General features: G+C 39.3%; 1 protein-coding gene across 1 annotated transcript in view; it reads right to left on the bottom strand.

Moving 5' to 3' along the window:
* The window catches only part of NKD1 (NKD inhibitor of WNT signaling pathway 1), a 103,978-nt gene that overhangs the window by 10,502 nt on the left and 75,680 nt on the right, over positions 1–17,796 (bottom strand). Inside the window, exons 5-6 of the mRNA XM_053987764.1 lie at positions 7,340–7,446; positions 4,731–4,826 (exon numbers count right to left, since the gene is read on the bottom strand). Of these exons, the coding sequence (XP_053843739.1) occupies positions 4,731–4,826; positions 7,340–7,446 (203 nt within the window). The remainder of the gene's footprint in view (positions 1–4,730; positions 4,827–7,339; positions 7,447–17,796) is intronic.

The raw sequence follows: 17,796 nt of genomic DNA, 5'->3' as shown, positions 1-17,796 counted from the left end.
CATCTGAGGGGCTTCTGGTATGCAGAATTTCTGCTGGGATCTCTAGGTTAATCAAGTACAAAAACTGAAACTAGGATATTTTTCCACAGAGAGGAAAACAAATGCCCCTTGAGTAATATCCAAACAGATAGCATGTGCCATACCCAGATTTGTCTTTTACTTATTGAACACTACAGTTGGTTTTTCCAGGGTGAAAACCCCATCCTTTTTTATCAAGCAGCCAATGCAACAAAATATATTAACAAGAGAAAATTTAATAGATTGCCCGAAATATTTCCATTTAAGTCCACACATATATGCTGCACTCACACATGTATCTGCAGAACACTTTATGGATCTCCAGTAGGAGACTAACAGTAATTTATAACATTCAGAGAAATTAATAACATTCAAAGAAACCAATGGGTCTGAAAAAAGAACAAGAGCACTGAAGTATTCCTCATTCCTTACAAAACATATGTAAGACTGAGAAAAGTCCCTATTCCAAGTATTATTTTCTGGTTTTAAGGAATAATAGTAGCACAGGGTTGACCTTATTTTTCACATATTAGCATAGATTACCATCACAAGACTAGTTAGCAAATTAGAGATCTTTCTAGAAGACACTAATTTTTCCAATAGAATTAATTTAACAGAATGAGATATTTGTACTCAAAGAGACCCCAACCAACAAACAACCCGTCAAAAAACCCTAACCCCCAAAAACCCAGCCTCCCCTCAGAAAAAAACAAAATACCAAACAAAAAACCCAGAGAACACCCCCAAACCCAAAGAGTTAATTAAAATGGAAAGATTCAGTTTGAGCCTTTGTAGCTTGCCTGAGAGAGAATTCTTTGACTCCTCTTAAAACCAAGAGAGAAAGTTATATTTTTTCTTAGTATTTCTATCTGACAGGAAGCCATCATTTCTAATGACTGAAATGATGGCCACAGATACAAACAGGCACTGCTCCTCTATCCATTGGTTTCATTGTTTCTTTATCCTGAGTTAGTACAAACACAGTGAAAACCAACAAATTTCAAGATAAGGGTCAGCTGATAAATGGCTGTCCCAAAAAAGACAATATCCTTCCCCAAGTCAATGACTTGGTGCTGAGCTCTGAATGCAGGTATAACCTCAACCATCGGAGTATAGGAGTAAAAGAATCTAAAAAGGGAAAGAACAAGTCACAAAGGAAACATAAGAGGAAAAATACTATATTTAATGTAAGATACAAAGAAAAATTTTAGCATTAAAAATGCATGAAGAGAAACATCAATATCAGTTCATTAGTTTTCCCTTGGAAAAAGATAAATACAAATGTCTCATTTGTACTCTGTTTGTAGTCTGATTTCTACAAACAGCAGGATGTTTTTATTGCAACATCAGCTCTGTTTGATCACATACATTTTTGAATCATTCTTATTTGGAACGCAAAAGGAACTTCACTTGCTATCTGCTCAAAAACTGCTCTAGAAGAAATTTCTTTTTTTTTTGGTCCCGACAAGCAACTTTCATGTGTGCTTATTCCTGTGCAGCCGCTCACCAAAGAAACTCAATTTTACAAGGAAGAACTGGTTACAAAAAAAAAAAAAAAAAAAAAAAAAATCTAGTGTTTATAAAGCATAATTACATTCAGAGAGCTCAATATAAAACCTCACAGATCAAAACACATTAGTTCAATTATCCAAGTTTCAAGTCTGATTACAAATATTCATGTGAAGATAATTACAGTGCAGCTGTCAGTTCTAAAAAGGCCTGCTGTACATAATGAATTGTCCTCTTATGGCTTATGGAATGAAGGGAAGTGTTATTAGCCAAGTTTTGTAATATATATATTACAACAGGAAAAGTTATCTCTCACTAAACCAAAAAGGACTGAGAACTGGTCATCTTTATGACTGAAAAAGCAGAAGTTTAATAACATACAGTAATGTTAATTTATAATTTGCCATCCCAATAATTATGCTTTTATAACGGGTCTATCTCTTCGAGAAGCATGACTAGATGTGAATTTCTAATTAGAAGGACTATAGAATAAGTCATACAACTCCAGGAGGAAATCAAAGCAGCATTAATTTCTGAAGACGTTGTTAGATCCCGGAGAAATTTCACTAAAATGGAATTTGAATGCTCTAGCATTGATCTGTCATTCTGCAGAACCCAAGGGAAGTTGTATTGACTAAATACACACCTTATTTACAATTTTTATACATTTGAATGAAAAAGCCTATTCAGTCTATCAGTAAAATTGCTCCCCACCTACATGTGTCTTACAAACTGAATTTAACACTGGATTCATTTGGAAACTCTCTGGACATGAGGTACAATGTTTTAAACACAATGATTTGGAATCAAATGAAATGGATGTGGGTGGGCAAGCCACCTCTTTTCCACTGTCTCACTTTTACAACGTGGTGAAAAGCAAGAATAATGCTACTGACTTCTTTTTGCAAAGCACCTCCAGGTCTATCAGTAAAAAACTAACTGAAAAAATCTCTCTGTTAAATCCAGATATAAATCCAGGAGACATTAAAGGGAAATTTTCCAAGAAGGAGAAAAGGTCCATATTAAGCTTTTCTCACCAGAACACTGGACCTTTGTTAAGAAAAGCTGACTGGTTCTGAATGCATTTTCATCAGCTCACTAAAGGGCACTGGTACAGATCTGCCTCTTCCTCAGACTGCCCATTTTGTCCCTGCTCCAGCAATGTACTTCACATACTTTTAACTGAAAACATGTCTCTTATTAATTTTAATTGAAACTACTCAAATGTTTAATGTTCCCCCTCTTAAGTCATTTGTTGGAACGGGAGCAGAGCTGTTTAGCAAAGGACGGTATCAGGCACACTATGTCCACCTATCTCCCAGGGGCCAAGAGAACAAGAAATTCTATGTCATATTAAGAGACTAAAATTCCTCTTTTGTGGCCAGGATTATCTATGAGCTGCTATTGTTGGTCATTCTTGCTCAAAAAACCCTCATAAAATGCACCTGGATTCAACAGAAGATAACCAAGAAGATGGCTTATAAAAATGGCCCTGGAACAGTGTGCAAAAGAAGTGTGTGATATAGAGGGGAAGATCTGGAATGGTGCACACTACTTGTTTCTATTTTTGGTCACATGTAAAGAGCTGAAAATTATCAACCTATTTGGTCCCTTGGTTGAAAGAATTTTTTTTGGCACAGGTTCAAGCCTGAATGTAGCAACCTCCAGACCTCAGAGCAGTATAATATTCAATCCCTGCACAGATTTGCTTTCAGTTAAGCTGTAGTCTGCTCTTGTAGCAGGGAGAGATAGAATTTGGCTGTAACATATTCTCAAAGTACAGTCAAATTAAGCTCTTTGGTGCACCACATAATCACAAGTAATTATTGTATACATACTTGAAAGCATATTCTCGTTATGTTCAGCACATGGAACCCCCACTGACATTAATGAGAATTGCATGCCTGAACGTAAAAGACACTCATGTGTGTGAGTTTGGGTTTTGTGTGTTTTTCCCCTATTTTTGAGAGTCACAATAATCTTGTAATGAAGACTTAGCCTTGGGTCTTGAAAGAGCTGGGTTAAATATGCCACTAGGTTCTTGTGAGACTTCAAGCAAGTTACTTCATTTTTCTAGTCTCTCTTCCACAAAGATTATCAAATACAATACTACTTCCTCACCTCACCCATCCTTCTTGCCCTCTCTATCTCATCTTCCTATTTGAAACTCTGGACTCAGCCTGCAACTTTTCATCTGCTTGTTCTTGTGCATGAGGGGCACAGATTTCACTTGTCTATTCAAAGCACTATCAGAGTAGAGACAATAAAAGTAGGCTTGTAATGGTGTTCAAATACATCATCACAACCATCACTGAACAACCACTGAACAACTAGCAATGCCAAAAGAAATTTGCTTCAGACTTTTTGGTGTCTAAGGCCACTACACTTTCAGTATTTGCCCTATTGCTTTCAAACAGTTTTTAGTAATTGTCACAAGCACCAGCATCAGATCTAAGAGAGAAAAAAGCCTTTGATTTTCAGTTGATTATCTAAAGGCATGGGAGCCAGTAAACACACATCACAAAAATCAATGACAGCACACGGCATAAATCCCAAGTAAAAGACATTCTTCTAGAAGAAATATTATTCAATTTGGGCAGAAATAGTTCTCAAAAAGGACTATATCCTAATCTATACATCTATTTATTTGGCTTGAAAACACCCTGATAATAAAAAATACACACAGGTATGCTTTGACAGCCATTCTTTATGGTCCTCCAGAGAACATCATCAGTGTTATTTATACTTGGAGGGAAAAGGCAGAGATCAGCCCAATATTCATAAAAACAATAGAAGAATATAGTTAGTACTGTTGGAAAGAATGTCAGCAAGCAACCTTGCTATTTGGTTAGCTTAACTCTGAAAAGCAGGAGAGAAGCCAGAACAATATACATTTGCAGGGGTTTATTTTGACAATGTGTTTAGCTGTTCAGTTGTTTCAGATATTTTTCCTCCTCAAATGCCAGTACTATTTTTTAAAGGCTAATCTCAGGTATTAAACAACAACCAGCTTAAAAAATGGTACAGCAGATCTGAAAACAGCAAACTACTGGTGGGATTGTTTCTAGGAGGGAAAGGTCCATGGAAAGTGCTGTTTAAATTGGCAGGACACCTCTACTTCATAGTAGGAAAATGTTCCTGTTATAAAACACTTCTCTTGTTAGCAAGCGCTGCACATAAAGGGGCAGCTGTACTTTGCTTACCTCACGTGTGACTCTTCCGTTGTTATCAAAGTCATACAGTGTGAAGGTCCATTCTTGCCTGTTATCTTCCTCTACAGACACATCACATTGCAATTCCTAAGAAACATGCAAAGAGCAGCTGATTACCTAAAGCAAAAGGCCTGTTTGCAGAGGATACTCTCTGTAGGAGGCTGCTTGCTTTCTTCCTTCCTCCCTCCCTTGTGGGAGGAAGCTCTCAGGGTATGTCCCAGAGAGGCCTCAGTCCACCACAACAAAGAGGTCCCATCATAATCACACAACACTCCTAACTCCCAGGGAATTCACAACTTGCTTTCTACTACATTGCAGAAAACAGGAAAAGGTACAAGAAGACTATTCCCTGAAGCTCTTGAAACATGGTAAGATTCCCCACTAAAACGTGAGAAGGAAAACTACGCTTAACTCAGGAAGAGGAAGACAACAGAAGCAGACTGACAGAGCGAGGTGGCAAACCACAGGGCCAGGAGTGAGGATTAATGCAGTGTGGACACAGATCCCCACCACAGAGACCTGTCCTCAACACAGATACCTGACGGGCAAAAGTTGTCAGAGTCAGTGCAGTACAACATCACGCCACTGAAGCTCCTGAAACAGAGGCTGCCTTGGAACTGGCAAGAACAACCTGGGAGTAGAGCCTGCTCCCTGTTTTAACTATGCTTCTGTTAGTGAGAGTGTGATCTGTGGAAAGCCTGAAAAAATCAATTTGTTAAAGGGGAAAAAAAATCCCCAAACCAAAACCAACAACAAAGGATGCACTTTGACTGACTCCAGTCACCTGGGTGCAAATTGTTTGCTGTCTCTCAAGGCCTGTGCAATCAGAATTATCCAGAGCCACAAAAAGGCAAAACAGAGAAGTTACAGAGCAATTAAAATGAAAGTCACTGTATGCAAGTAAAATAAGCAGCCCCAAATAGCTTTAGCATGATAGACCTCAAAACACCTGGTTGATCTTCCGACTTGAAACCGATTCCCTGCAGCAGTTACGGGTACCCCGTCCCCTGCCGAGTTCAAAGGCAGCCTCCTCTCAGTTGTAACAAGCCCGGCTGAGCGCTGCCAAGTGCCCCACACTCCACAGTGGAAACACAGTTTCGTATTACATAAACATTCCTGGCACCTTTAAAAGCCAAATCACTTTCACCTCAGGTTTAGACCTCTTGTCGCAGCACTTGAGTTTTGGATTCTTTTATACGTTTGAAGCATTCACCAGTCTCTTAGCTCCCAGCTTACATTGCTGGAAAACTTTCATTTGTAGAACAAGGGAAAAAAATATCAATACTTGGTTTCTTGCCACATATTAATACTTCCCTGTCCCACACTGCCTAACATAACATCTTTATGTGAGGATGTGCTCTGCTTAGTTAAGAGCCATGGAAACCTTCCGTGCATTAGTCACGGTGCCTAGAACCAAGTGCTAACCTTTATGGCATGCCAAGAACTACTTGGGAACAAGCACAGACTTTGCTGGTACAGTGGAGTTCCAGCTACTCTGGCACCAACCATGCTGACAGGTGTCCTCCAATGTTCAAATGTCAAGGCACTGTTAATTGCAATTTATCATGCCTTTCCTGTCTGCAAATGTCTGCTACTCGAGGTAGAATATAAAATAGGCCTAGAAAAAGAGTTATAGCTCTGGGAAAAAAAAAAAAAAAAAGAAAAAGGAAAAAAGAGAAGTCACCTCCCCAGAAGGCACAAAAGCAACACCTGAACTACCCATGGGAAACCTACCTCTCCCTAATCTGCTTTAAAACAATATAATATAAAATTGTACCAGACTGAGAAAGAAAAGAACACCCCAGCCATGCTGCAAGGTGCCTTCATGATCTTTGAAACATCAACTGAAGAAACACAAGCTCATTACTTTGAGAGGCTGACAGAACCAAAAGGCTGGAGTGCAGAGATGAATATTTGTGCTGTTTTTTACTGGTGCCAGAATATCTTCCTCCTCACCAAGACAGACAACCCACTAGCTGTGTGACTGCATGTTTCCATACTCGTATTTATGAAAACACTTCCTACAGAAACAAAATCTGCCAACTGCACACAATGTCTGACCGTTATATGATGTTATACAGATGCAAGTCTACAAGGAAATAGCCACAGGACTCATCCTCCTCTTCCTCCTGCCATGTGATCAGACGGATTTCCCATGTAGCAGGTCATGGCTATTTCACTTTAGAGACCTGGGCACTGAAGATCAATCATTGCAGAAGCTTTCACAGGCATCTTTTACATTAGAAAGATTTAACCAAGTGCAATAGTCCATGAAAGTCAATCTAAAGATATGATAATATGGATAGCTGGCCTAATAAATAAAGGGTTAAACTGAAAGCTTCTTCTTATTATGCATTTCAGATCCTGCAGAGAAATAATCATCATTTGATTCTCTCCAAACCTGGAAATAAGTGTCACTAATCACTTCATATGGAGCACTGACAGCAAGGCGCTGATTTGTGCCAGTTCTGCTGCCTCCTGTACCCACTACAAACATTGGGAGCAATAAACATGCATCAGATGACACTATTTGGTCCACAGGTTATTTTTCTACCATAATTATGTCAGTACAGTGAAACTTTAAAATACAAAGGACTTACTTCAAATTTCAGTTGCTTCTTGGAACTTGTGCGTGTGTCACTTTCTTTTTCTGCTTTCTTTTCATCTCCACTGCAAACTCCATCTGTCTTCTCTGGAGGCAAAGCCACTGCGAAAAGCATATTTAAGAAAAAATGCTTATAAGGAAATGTCAAAGCAGTCTCATATTTGCAAATCTGTCTTTATATTTAGGGTGAAATTGATATCAGCAAACTTGTATGAGAGGATCATTATACTTGATTTGCTTTTGTGTTCACTACACATCTGGGATAATTTCAGCAGACAATCTACCAACAGTTTTTGGTACACAGCCTCTCCTACAAACATCACTAGAGTCACAGGAAGTTCAAACACAGTATTATGAGAATATAAAATAGCAGAACTGTTACTGCAAATAAGTTGAATAATTTGCAAAATATTGAAAGTTTCTGACATATTGCAAAAACCCATCACATTCACCAACAGTGAGTGAAGTAATGAAGCTGAAATAAAGCCCTCATTCTGTTCCAGTTTCACTCTTCAAGCACACACAAAATTAGTACCTTCCAAGAAGGCAACACTACCTGCCAAAAAGGTTAAGCTGCATTTTTTCAATGCATGAAATAGCATATTGCACTCAAGTTTCAAGTTAAAACATCAGGCACTTGCATAAATCAACAGCACTCATAAAGAGCATCAATATTAATACCTATCACAACATATCATAACATATATCAGATATATAACAGAAAGAAATATGCTTCTCATGTGGATTAAAAGACAAATGCCTAGAACTTAATAGCTGCTCCTTTGGCTTCTGCAGGGGCATTCAGCCTTGCACATGATGAAACCCTGTCTGAAGAAAACTAATTCTATCTTCATTAGCATTATGAAAATATACACAAACTTTTTAACCCTACTCTCAGACTTTTAGATATGATTTTTTACACATTTTTTTACACACCTCTGCCAATGTTATGCCCACACTCCATGACATATAGCAGCAATCCTTCCAACTCCCCAAAACCCAGCAATGTTGCAAAAACATGGGTCCTAAAGTCAGCATTTTCCTCTCTTGCACTGCAGCATTTGCATCTACCCAAAGCCCTTATCCTAATGCTATGTTAGGAGCTGTTTCTTGGGGATGCCTTTGGCAGTAGCATCTCATTAAGTGCCAGTTCAATCAAGTCACATTCCTTACAAAAAAGGTGACATGATGATCCCCTCCAGTTCAGGGTGACCCATTTCAGACTGGGTTTACTGGCTCGCCTGGTGTTCCACACTGCTGAGCTGCCTCCCAACCATTCTTCCAGGAAAGCAAGCCAGTAAAAAAAGTTAAAATACCCCATTAGCCATTTTCCAGCACTTTCTTTCATGTTTGAAATAGAAAAAATAGCTTCAAGAAACCAACCAACCAACAACACCAACAAAAAACCAAAAACAAATCACTAAAACACAAACCAAAATAAAACTCTTACAACTTCCATTACCATAGTTTCATACTCTCAGGAATTCCAGAAGATTTCTGCCCCAACATTCACACTGTCACACTGCACTACATTTGTTTATTTTTTAACATTATTGTATTACTTTTGTTTGTTTGTTTTCAAAACTGTGGTGTGCTATGTAAGATGGATGTACAGCAAAGAAAAGGGAATAAATTTGAAAGACTGACCTTGGGAATTTCCTGTCTTTGATACTTACTGGTGGTTTTGAGGTTTTACTAACACCAGCTTCCCAATACACACATGTAATTTGCATTACACCAATTCGATGGTGTTTATTGTACACATACTGACATGTTGATATACTTTGATTTCTACTCCAAGTCATGTTAGGACTCCTTACACCAAACATAAGCTAAGTAGGAAGGTCAGAGAAAGGAAGACAAAGCTGCTTCACATCAGTTTCTTCCCTGATTCTTTTAAGCTGGTGTTACTGGATGAGCAGGGACTGTTTCTTAGGGGGCTTTTGTACAGTGTTTATCACAGGTAAAACATATATTAAAATAAATATTTTTTCCAATACATAACTTTGAAGTATATCTCACAAAGTGCTGTTTGCTTTATACTCACTTTGCCCTTTGAATACAACTCCACATTCCCAGAAGCTCAAAGCTAAGGTGATAAAAAGACCCCCATACAACAAAAGACAACATCTGTTTGTCTACTTCAGTCAAGCTTTGTTGCTTCTTTCTAAAATCAACAAGAAATGAAAAGGTAACCTGGGCCTTCATAACAAGGACAGTTACACTGATAGTGGTTGTTCATAGCTATTAGACACACCCCTGGATTTTCAGTGCCTCATCTGAACCAGTGACTGGTTCTTCACAAGCACAGTTATAACCTGATAAAAACTTCTGTAAAAGAGGCTTTTGCAATCCCTCCCAGTCTTGATCTAAGGAATGTGAAATAAATGAAATCTGGGTTGGTATGACCCCTAGCTTCCTTGGGACAGTGAACAGCCATTTGGAAAAAAAAAAATATCCACTCCTGTTATCACACATTCTTTTAAATGTTTAAAAGTACACGATGGCCAAAAGACTTCTACAGTTGTCTTTTATCTGTTGAGGGTCAGCATCCCAAGTGACAATGGCATGGCAGACAGCGTTAGGCATAGCACTGAGGCAGATCCTGCAGGAGGTGGCTATTCCCTGCCACAGTGCCCTTTGTTGGGTTTTCTGTCAAAACAAAGTGTCTTACAGAGCCTTCCCTCCTTTCCACCACCATGCTCCTGCACGGTGCTGAAAGCCACTGGCATTAGCACAGAGCACCAGAGCCCAGCAGGTGCTTCAGAGCAGAACAGCAGAGCTACCTTCTGCTGCCAGGAGCAGCCCTTCCCCTGGTGGGGTTAACAACCTTTCTGGAGGTACAGTTTGTGTGTTCAGATAGGAAGCTTTCACTTTAATGTATAATTTATGTAACAGAGGAAAAAATGTGCACTGACAAATTAGTCTTCTCAAAAAACAAGGGTTCAACTATTGGAGAAGGAGGGGATACACTCCTTGGGAGAGTTTAAATACTGTATGCCAGAAATTATCCTCTTTGAGCTTCACTGACCTTTGATCTGAAGAACTTATTGGCCTTGCTGCTCCAGGGAATTATCCTTTGAAATCAGTTACTCATTTTGGAGCTCAAATGAAATGGGGAAATCTGGTGATCTCATCCTGATGTCAAGTTTCGTTCAGCAAAGAAAAATGAAATCTAACTGAGGAAACTTTAAAGGGCAATATGGATATACTAAAATAATATTTACAAGTGATCAAATAATGTGTTTGTGCATATATCCCCACATGCCTCTTCCAAACCCAATGAACATTTAAAAATACATACTGTTTTGTCTGAGAAGAGAAGTAGTGTTTGGTCTCTTGCTGCTATACTTAGTTTTGACTATTGACATGTGCTCAATTTCATGAGGGATACAAACACATGCAGAGCCTACTTATAAATAAAATGAGAATGTCTGCTCGGGACAGTTAAAACTGGCAGCCTGTAAACAGAGATCCGCCAGTGAGCCACATGCCAAGGTTTCAGATATATTCACAATGTGAACTTCCTTTCAGCTCTGCCAATGATATTAAACCAGACCAGACAAGATAGCTATCTCAAAAGACTGTGGAGAATTAATAGACTTGTGTTTCCAAAGTCTAGGCCATCAGAATTAGGTCTGCATACAATATATCATCTGTGCAAAAATACTTACTTACCTCCCTGCTCAGATAACAAGTCTTGACAAAAAGAACGTGCTACATAGACAAATACACAGAGAAACATACCCTTGGTGTGGGAATCCACAACTGGAGGAAAAAAAACTATATGTATTGTTTCTCATGGGAATAACCATATGCTCTCAAAAACAATGTTCCTTAACAGAATGTTTCATGAACTGAAATATTGCATATGTTTTCTTTATTATGTTCTTTTCTTGTTCATTATTAATGGTCTTGTATTCACTTCTATAACCTTAAGACACTATTAAAACGGGTCTGGACAATATTTGAAATTGGAAAGACAATAAAGGAAAAATATTAACTTGGAAAAATTGTGAAATACCATTCTTTCACGAAAAACAAACTGACTGGCTTAAGCGTATTAGCAGATGTTTCTCTCTACAATTGTTAATTACTACCACCCAATTGCTCATAATTGAAGTGGGGGAGGAAAAGAGTAAGAGAATGAGCACCAGTTTAAAGATAGTAAAACTCATCCCAGAAGAATGAAGCCTTTTTTTCAGGGTTTGTTTTTTTTTTTTTTTTTTTTCTTTTCATTCCTAAGGAAAGGGGGGTAATAATTCAAAATGCTGTTTAGGAATCAACAAAATATCCCAGAAATGAGGTAAACCAATTGCTGTGCTCTGTGTATCGAATGACGTTAGAATAGTAAACTTCAGGCAGAAAAAATATCCTCTTGCCTCTATCCTGGATCTGACAATAAGGGAGAAAAACAGAAAACACCAAAATAGAGCTGCACTCAGGTGGAAAAGTGAGTGTTTAAACTTTCACCCTCACTCAGGTGGCATGTCATCCTACATTTCTCAAAGGCTTATTCCAGCAAAGGACCATCACTTTGTTAAATAATCTGCCTTCTCAAATAAGGACAGCTTCACTCTAGTTTTCAACCATACTTTGCATTTTAGTCAGCTGGATTAACAGGATCTTGAGATCAGAACCAAAGGGTGCAACTCAGATCAATGTCCAAGTCCAGGCTACCAGCTCCAAATCTTGCACAGCAGTTAGGAGAACTCAGGCTAAATAGACAAACAATTTCAGAACCTCTGTGGAAGGACAGCCATTCCAAAAGGTACATTTTGTTTCTTCACCTTAACCCAAAAAGCAGAACTATGGGAGAAGCTGTGCAATTCCACAGTGGTGAATTATGACTGGACATTACCAGTGATGTCTTAACCCTATCATAATGTCAGGGTCATTATTGAGAAAACCAGAGTAAAGGTAAAATTGGAGAATTGACAAAATGCCACCTATGAAAGTCAGAACCTGCCACACATGAAACCAAACCTTTGAAGTATAGTATTATTAGCCTTCCTCTCATTTTGGATAGAGTAGATTCCACAGCAGTTCCTTAAAACCAGAAGCAAAGGGACAGAATTATCTGTACGTGGGGAAAAGAACAACAAACTACACACTAGAACCTGAGACGTGTGGGGGAGTAAGATGAAAGCAAAATTTAAAAATTACCTATTAAGACAAGGAGGGGAAGTCATAAGACTTCTATAACAGTCAAACTGCACTTCGGCAGCAGTATTTGACCGGTGGGATTGAGCATCCAAGAGCTGGCCAAGCTCAGTAGTGAAATTCCTATGGACATCAACAGGGTCAGGGTTTCCCCTCCCATTTACAGACCTAGCAGATGCAGCAGGACTTAGAGACTATGAGAACCAAAGGGATAGAAAAAGAATTCATTTCATTGTTTTATCTGAGGTCTCTGATGTCTGAGTTATCGGGTTCTGCCAACATTTTTCTCATTGCAAACATAATAAACATTCATTCATAACTGACATTCCTCACTGACTGCACAACAACCAGAGCAATAATAACCATGTTTGAAAGTCTAAATTGAGGAGAAGTCCTTTAATTAACAATTACATTCACATTCAGATTTCACTTTTAAGTTCTCCTGGAGGCCATGGATTAGGAAACATCACCCCCATTAAGCACACTTTGTTTTATTCCACTGATTTGATTGAAATCTCCCTGATGGAGATAACTTTGCTTGAGCAAAGGCCCTCTTCTCCAGTGGCAAATGAGCACAGGGAGAACGGGATCAGGGAGGAACATTCCTGTTCCACAGCCACCAGAACAAGCACATAGGAAAACAGGCTTGTCCTGGGTCAGTGCCAGAAGCACATATTTAGCTTCCCCTGACTGAAAGCTGAAGCTGATGAATTAGACACACCCTCCAAAACAACAAAGATCAAGCTGCCTTCTCTGAAAGTTACTGTAGGAAAATTAATTGCCCATTTTACGTCCAGTGGGACAAGTCAAAACCAATTGAGAGGAAGCTGTACTAGCAGTGCCTCCTACCAATCTGGGATGGGTATTCCACCTGAAAATATGGAGAGAACCCATGTTCTATTTCACGGTTTCTTGTTGACAGTCAAAACACAAATTAAAGGCTCAACTGCAAACCATAGAGGAAAAGAAGAATCACAATGTCACAAGACCTACTGCCAGCACCTGACCAGGAGGACACAGAGCACAGGGGTAGTGACTCAGACCTTGTGACAGCTTGCAAAAAGAAGAAAAAAAGAAAACCCAAACAAACCAAACTAAACCCCAACAAAAATAGACAACCAAAATATGTTTTAAATATTCAGGCATGGTTCTAACTGATAAGACACTACTAGGATACTAAGGAATGGCTAAACTGAAATTCACTCAAAAATTCAGAGAACAGTTTCTCTCCTCAATAAAATATAGTCAAACTCACAGGTCTGTGCAACACCACCTCCCTTAAATGTTCAATTCCTTTTGCCAAACCCAACAGTTTGACATTTCTAAGTAGAGGTATTTCCAAACTTTGATGCAGATTCACAGGTTTCTATCTAAGTCTGGCTTTTTTGGTTTGGTGGTTTTGGTTTGGTTTCTTTTTTGGCTATTATGCTGGGGAGAAGGGGGTGGATCTTTTTACTATTTCCCTACAAAAAAGTTTTGTACTAAAGATGCAGATAACAAAAGACAATATGGTATCTCTGTGCTAGCCAGGATGCAACTCATACATGCATAAACACCAAACCTAGATTTCCCACACTCTATCTGGAGTGAGTTTGCTAAAAGGAGGGAGTTTGCTGAATTTTGCCAGATTATGATTCCCTTTTCCAGTTAGTTCCCCAACTGGCTGTATTTCATCAACAGAAACTGCCAGATTAAATGCCTTACTTGACCATCTTCACCCAAAACACTTTCATGTTCAGTTCTCAAGCTTCAAAATACCTTTTGGATGAAGATCAGACAGCACTAAACAGAATTACTAATTAATTAAGCAAAGTTAAATTTTAAACACTGTTTGTTGTGTTAGCCAAAAGCCTGAACAGAACAGTCCTTTTTTTTCTTCCTCATTGGAGATCAAAGAAGATAATTTCTCATTCCCCACCCCTAGCATAAAAAAAAAAAAAAAAAAAAAAAAAAAAAAAAAAAAAAAGATGAAAGCAGGGAAGAATCTCCATAAGCTTTGGTCAGAATAGTTCAGGATGATACCTGTAGAAGCAAGATTTTTGTTTGATCAGTGGACATATCAAAACCCACATGAACAGAAAGCAATGTGTTGTATCATTTAACATGGGTAAGTGTTCCTTAAGTGAAAACTGACAGTGTCATATGGACCACTTACCACTTTCTTACAGTATTGTATGTCCCAGGGCCCTGAATGGGCCTGTGAAGTGTTGAATTCAGTTACTCAACAGGGACAGATGGGGACATCAACTGACCACTTGTGACTTAAAACAAAAGAAAAAAGACCTCTCTTCTCTAAAGCTGGTCCTACACTGATTTTTGTTAGTAACTGCTAGCAATTTTGCTTTTTAAAAATCCATTCTCAGTGTAGGTTGCAGACATACACATTCATATAGAATTTTCTATCTTAAATTTCCTTTGCCTTTGTCTCTTTGGATTTTTTTCTCCCCTTCACAAGGGAAGGAAAAGAAGAAAAGAACCCAGCCTCTGGATAACCCTTTTTTCAAATGAAGACTGAGTAGGTAATGTTATTAATAATGCAGTCTTTGATATTAACTCACTCCCATCTAACTTATGTGTTTCCACCACCTTTGCTGTGACAACAGGGCCTCTAAAGGTATCTGAACTGTAATTTTCAATTCATCAGAATTGCTTCCCATGAGGATGAATGTCACTCTGACCCTCACAGAACTACCCTGTTATAGAAAGCAATGTTGTCAACTTATGCTGCAACATTATTTTGGCTGTGATGAATTGTTACAGATCTGACAACTCTTTAATAGTTAATATTCAGTAGGAAGTTCAGTGTTCCCATCCTCAAAGCCATACATATTACTCTGAAGGGGAGAGGGAGGAGAATGGAGACTGATCCATAAACAAGAGAAAAGCATTATTGTGATTAATATTAGTAGTCCAGCATATACATGTGCATATATGTCCCTTTCCCTTTTCATATTTCTGCATGGGTGAGGAATGGTATTGAGATGATACATCACAAACTGCTAAACATGCAGAGAAATAAATTTCATCAAGGCTTGACCCAACCACCTGAGGTCTGAAGAGTACACAGGATCTCATCAGAGAGCAAAGGGAGGTATCTGCTCACCATTGGTAATTAGTATAGCCTAAGGACCTCAGCCACAGATGGAAGCCCACATACTGCTCAAACACAGAAAAGGAGATGGTTTGGAGCATGATTTGGAACACCCTTTCAGGGGGAGCCAGCCCTTCCTATTGCTCCAGAGAGCCCATGCCTTTGCAACTCAAGATTCAGCTTCCCACTTTGAGCTATCCCTTTGGTGGAAGATCTTGTAATATTCTCCTAGACACTGTCACTGTGAATTTACCTTCAGAGGTAGCATCTTGAAATCTGGGCAGCAATAAGTATGTGCTAGAGGAGCTGGGCAGCTGTCCCTGCACAGCACAGGAGCTGGGACAGGGCACAGGAGCTGGGACAGGGCACAGGAGCTGGGACAGCTCCCAGGGGGTCCTGCAGGAGACAGGGAGCAGATTGATCTGAATCCCACTTTGCCAACAATGTCCTACCACACCTGGATTGGCTCCACTCTCTTCAAAGGCTCCTTGAAATAGCAAAACAGGGTCTGCAGCACCACACTTCAGCTTTATGCCTCCACATCCTTAGGATGGACTGTAACTCCCTCCTAAAAATATCTTTCATGCACAGAGTCCAGGGCTGCCTTGGCTTCCCTCAGCAGCTCCCGTGCCAGCACGGAGCCCTGAGTGCAGCCCTGGCTGCCAGGCACAGAAATGCTCTCCACTCCTCCAGAGCCCTCTGAAAATTCCTTGGGTAGCGGCTCTTTTACTTCTGGATATTTCAGTTTACAACTACTATTCCTTTCCTCTCTTTCTGTTACCTTTACAGTTTTAAATCTTTTTTGGTACAAAGTTGAGAACTCTGGATGACGTATTTTATGGGTGAAAGGACCTGCCTGGATTGCTGGATCAGATTTATAAAGCAAGAAAAAACTGATTGCTGGTAGTTTTTTGTGGTTTTTTTTTTTGTAGACTGGGGGTTGGGACTTTCCATCTAACAAGAGCAGCTGGACTCCAAGCTCTTTCAAGAGCAGAAATGTTGCTTCAGGTTCATTTCCACAACCCCACAGTGCTGCATTTATTATTTGCTTTTACTCACAAACTAGTTGTGGTTACAAAAAAAAGCTTGTCTTCCAAACAAATGACATTTTATCTCTTTCTCCACAGGAGAATAAGGTTGACTGCTACTTGTGCTTTGAGGTTTGGGTATGATTGAGATGAAACATCTGTTAAGAAAAAAAGGTGTGGGGGGACTTTTTTCTGCTAAAAATATCATACCTTTTTTTTTCCACCAAACTTGAAACATGTGATGAAATTCAACTTTTAAAATATAACCCTGGAGCTACTTGAAACTATAAAAGTCTCCTCAGTATCTGAGGCAAGTCAGAATTTCCACTGTTCAAGCTGGGCTTTTATGAAGAGCAGACTTAGAAAAACCTGTAATCTGTCTAGGTAACAAAGGGCACTTGTTCTGCCTGGTGAGGTAAAACTTTGGGTTTCTGTAGCTACTGCAGCAGAAGTGGAGTTGAAACACACAAAAGCACCCTGATACACACTTTGAATTTGGAACAGCAACTGGCAAAGCAACATGCTTGTCATGGAAATTGCCTCCACAGCTCTGCATCTACACACCCCAGTGTCTGCAAGGTTCAGAGGATTGTTGTGGCTCAACTTACCCAGCACAAGGCTCAGGCTTCTGTCTAACTTTGCATCCATCAGGCAGGCCATCTCTATAAAACAACTGCTCCTAAACTCAGTCCCAGCAATGCAAGAACTATTCAATCCTGTCATAATGTGTGTCCACACAGGAGGCACTCCAAGACATGACACCCCTACGGGCAGGAGAGAAGAATCATGCACATGGCATCTAAACAAAAACCTCCTGCAGAAAGCTACCAAAACCCAGCAGAGGCAGCACTCAAGCTCAGTTGCCTGGCTCTGTCACAGGCCAGGGAAACACAAGAAAACTTGCAACATCAGGAATATTTGGGAGTTGCAGCAGGACATATTGCCTATTAAATGCTGTGTTCAAGGTTTATAAAAATGAGCTAAAAATGAGTGCAGTGTTTCATGTAAAGGCAAGGGATCTGAAACATATATGTTGTCTTCTAAAATATCAAAGGCCAAAACTTTTTTCAATTATAAGGGCAAAAAACGGGAATAATTCTAGGAACATCAGCATGAGAGTGTTATCTAGTCCAAAATCTTTGACTGGAAATATGCACTAGCTTCACATGA

This window comes from Vidua macroura, chromosome 11 (genome assembly GCF_024509145.1).
Source record: "Vidua macroura isolate BioBank_ID:100142 chromosome 11, ASM2450914v1, whole genome shotgun sequence".
NCBI lineage: Eukaryota > Metazoa > Chordata > Aves > Passeriformes > Viduidae > Vidua > Vidua macroura.
Note: the sequence above shows the minus strand (reverse complement) of the source record. Positions and strands in the feature narration are given on the sequence as shown.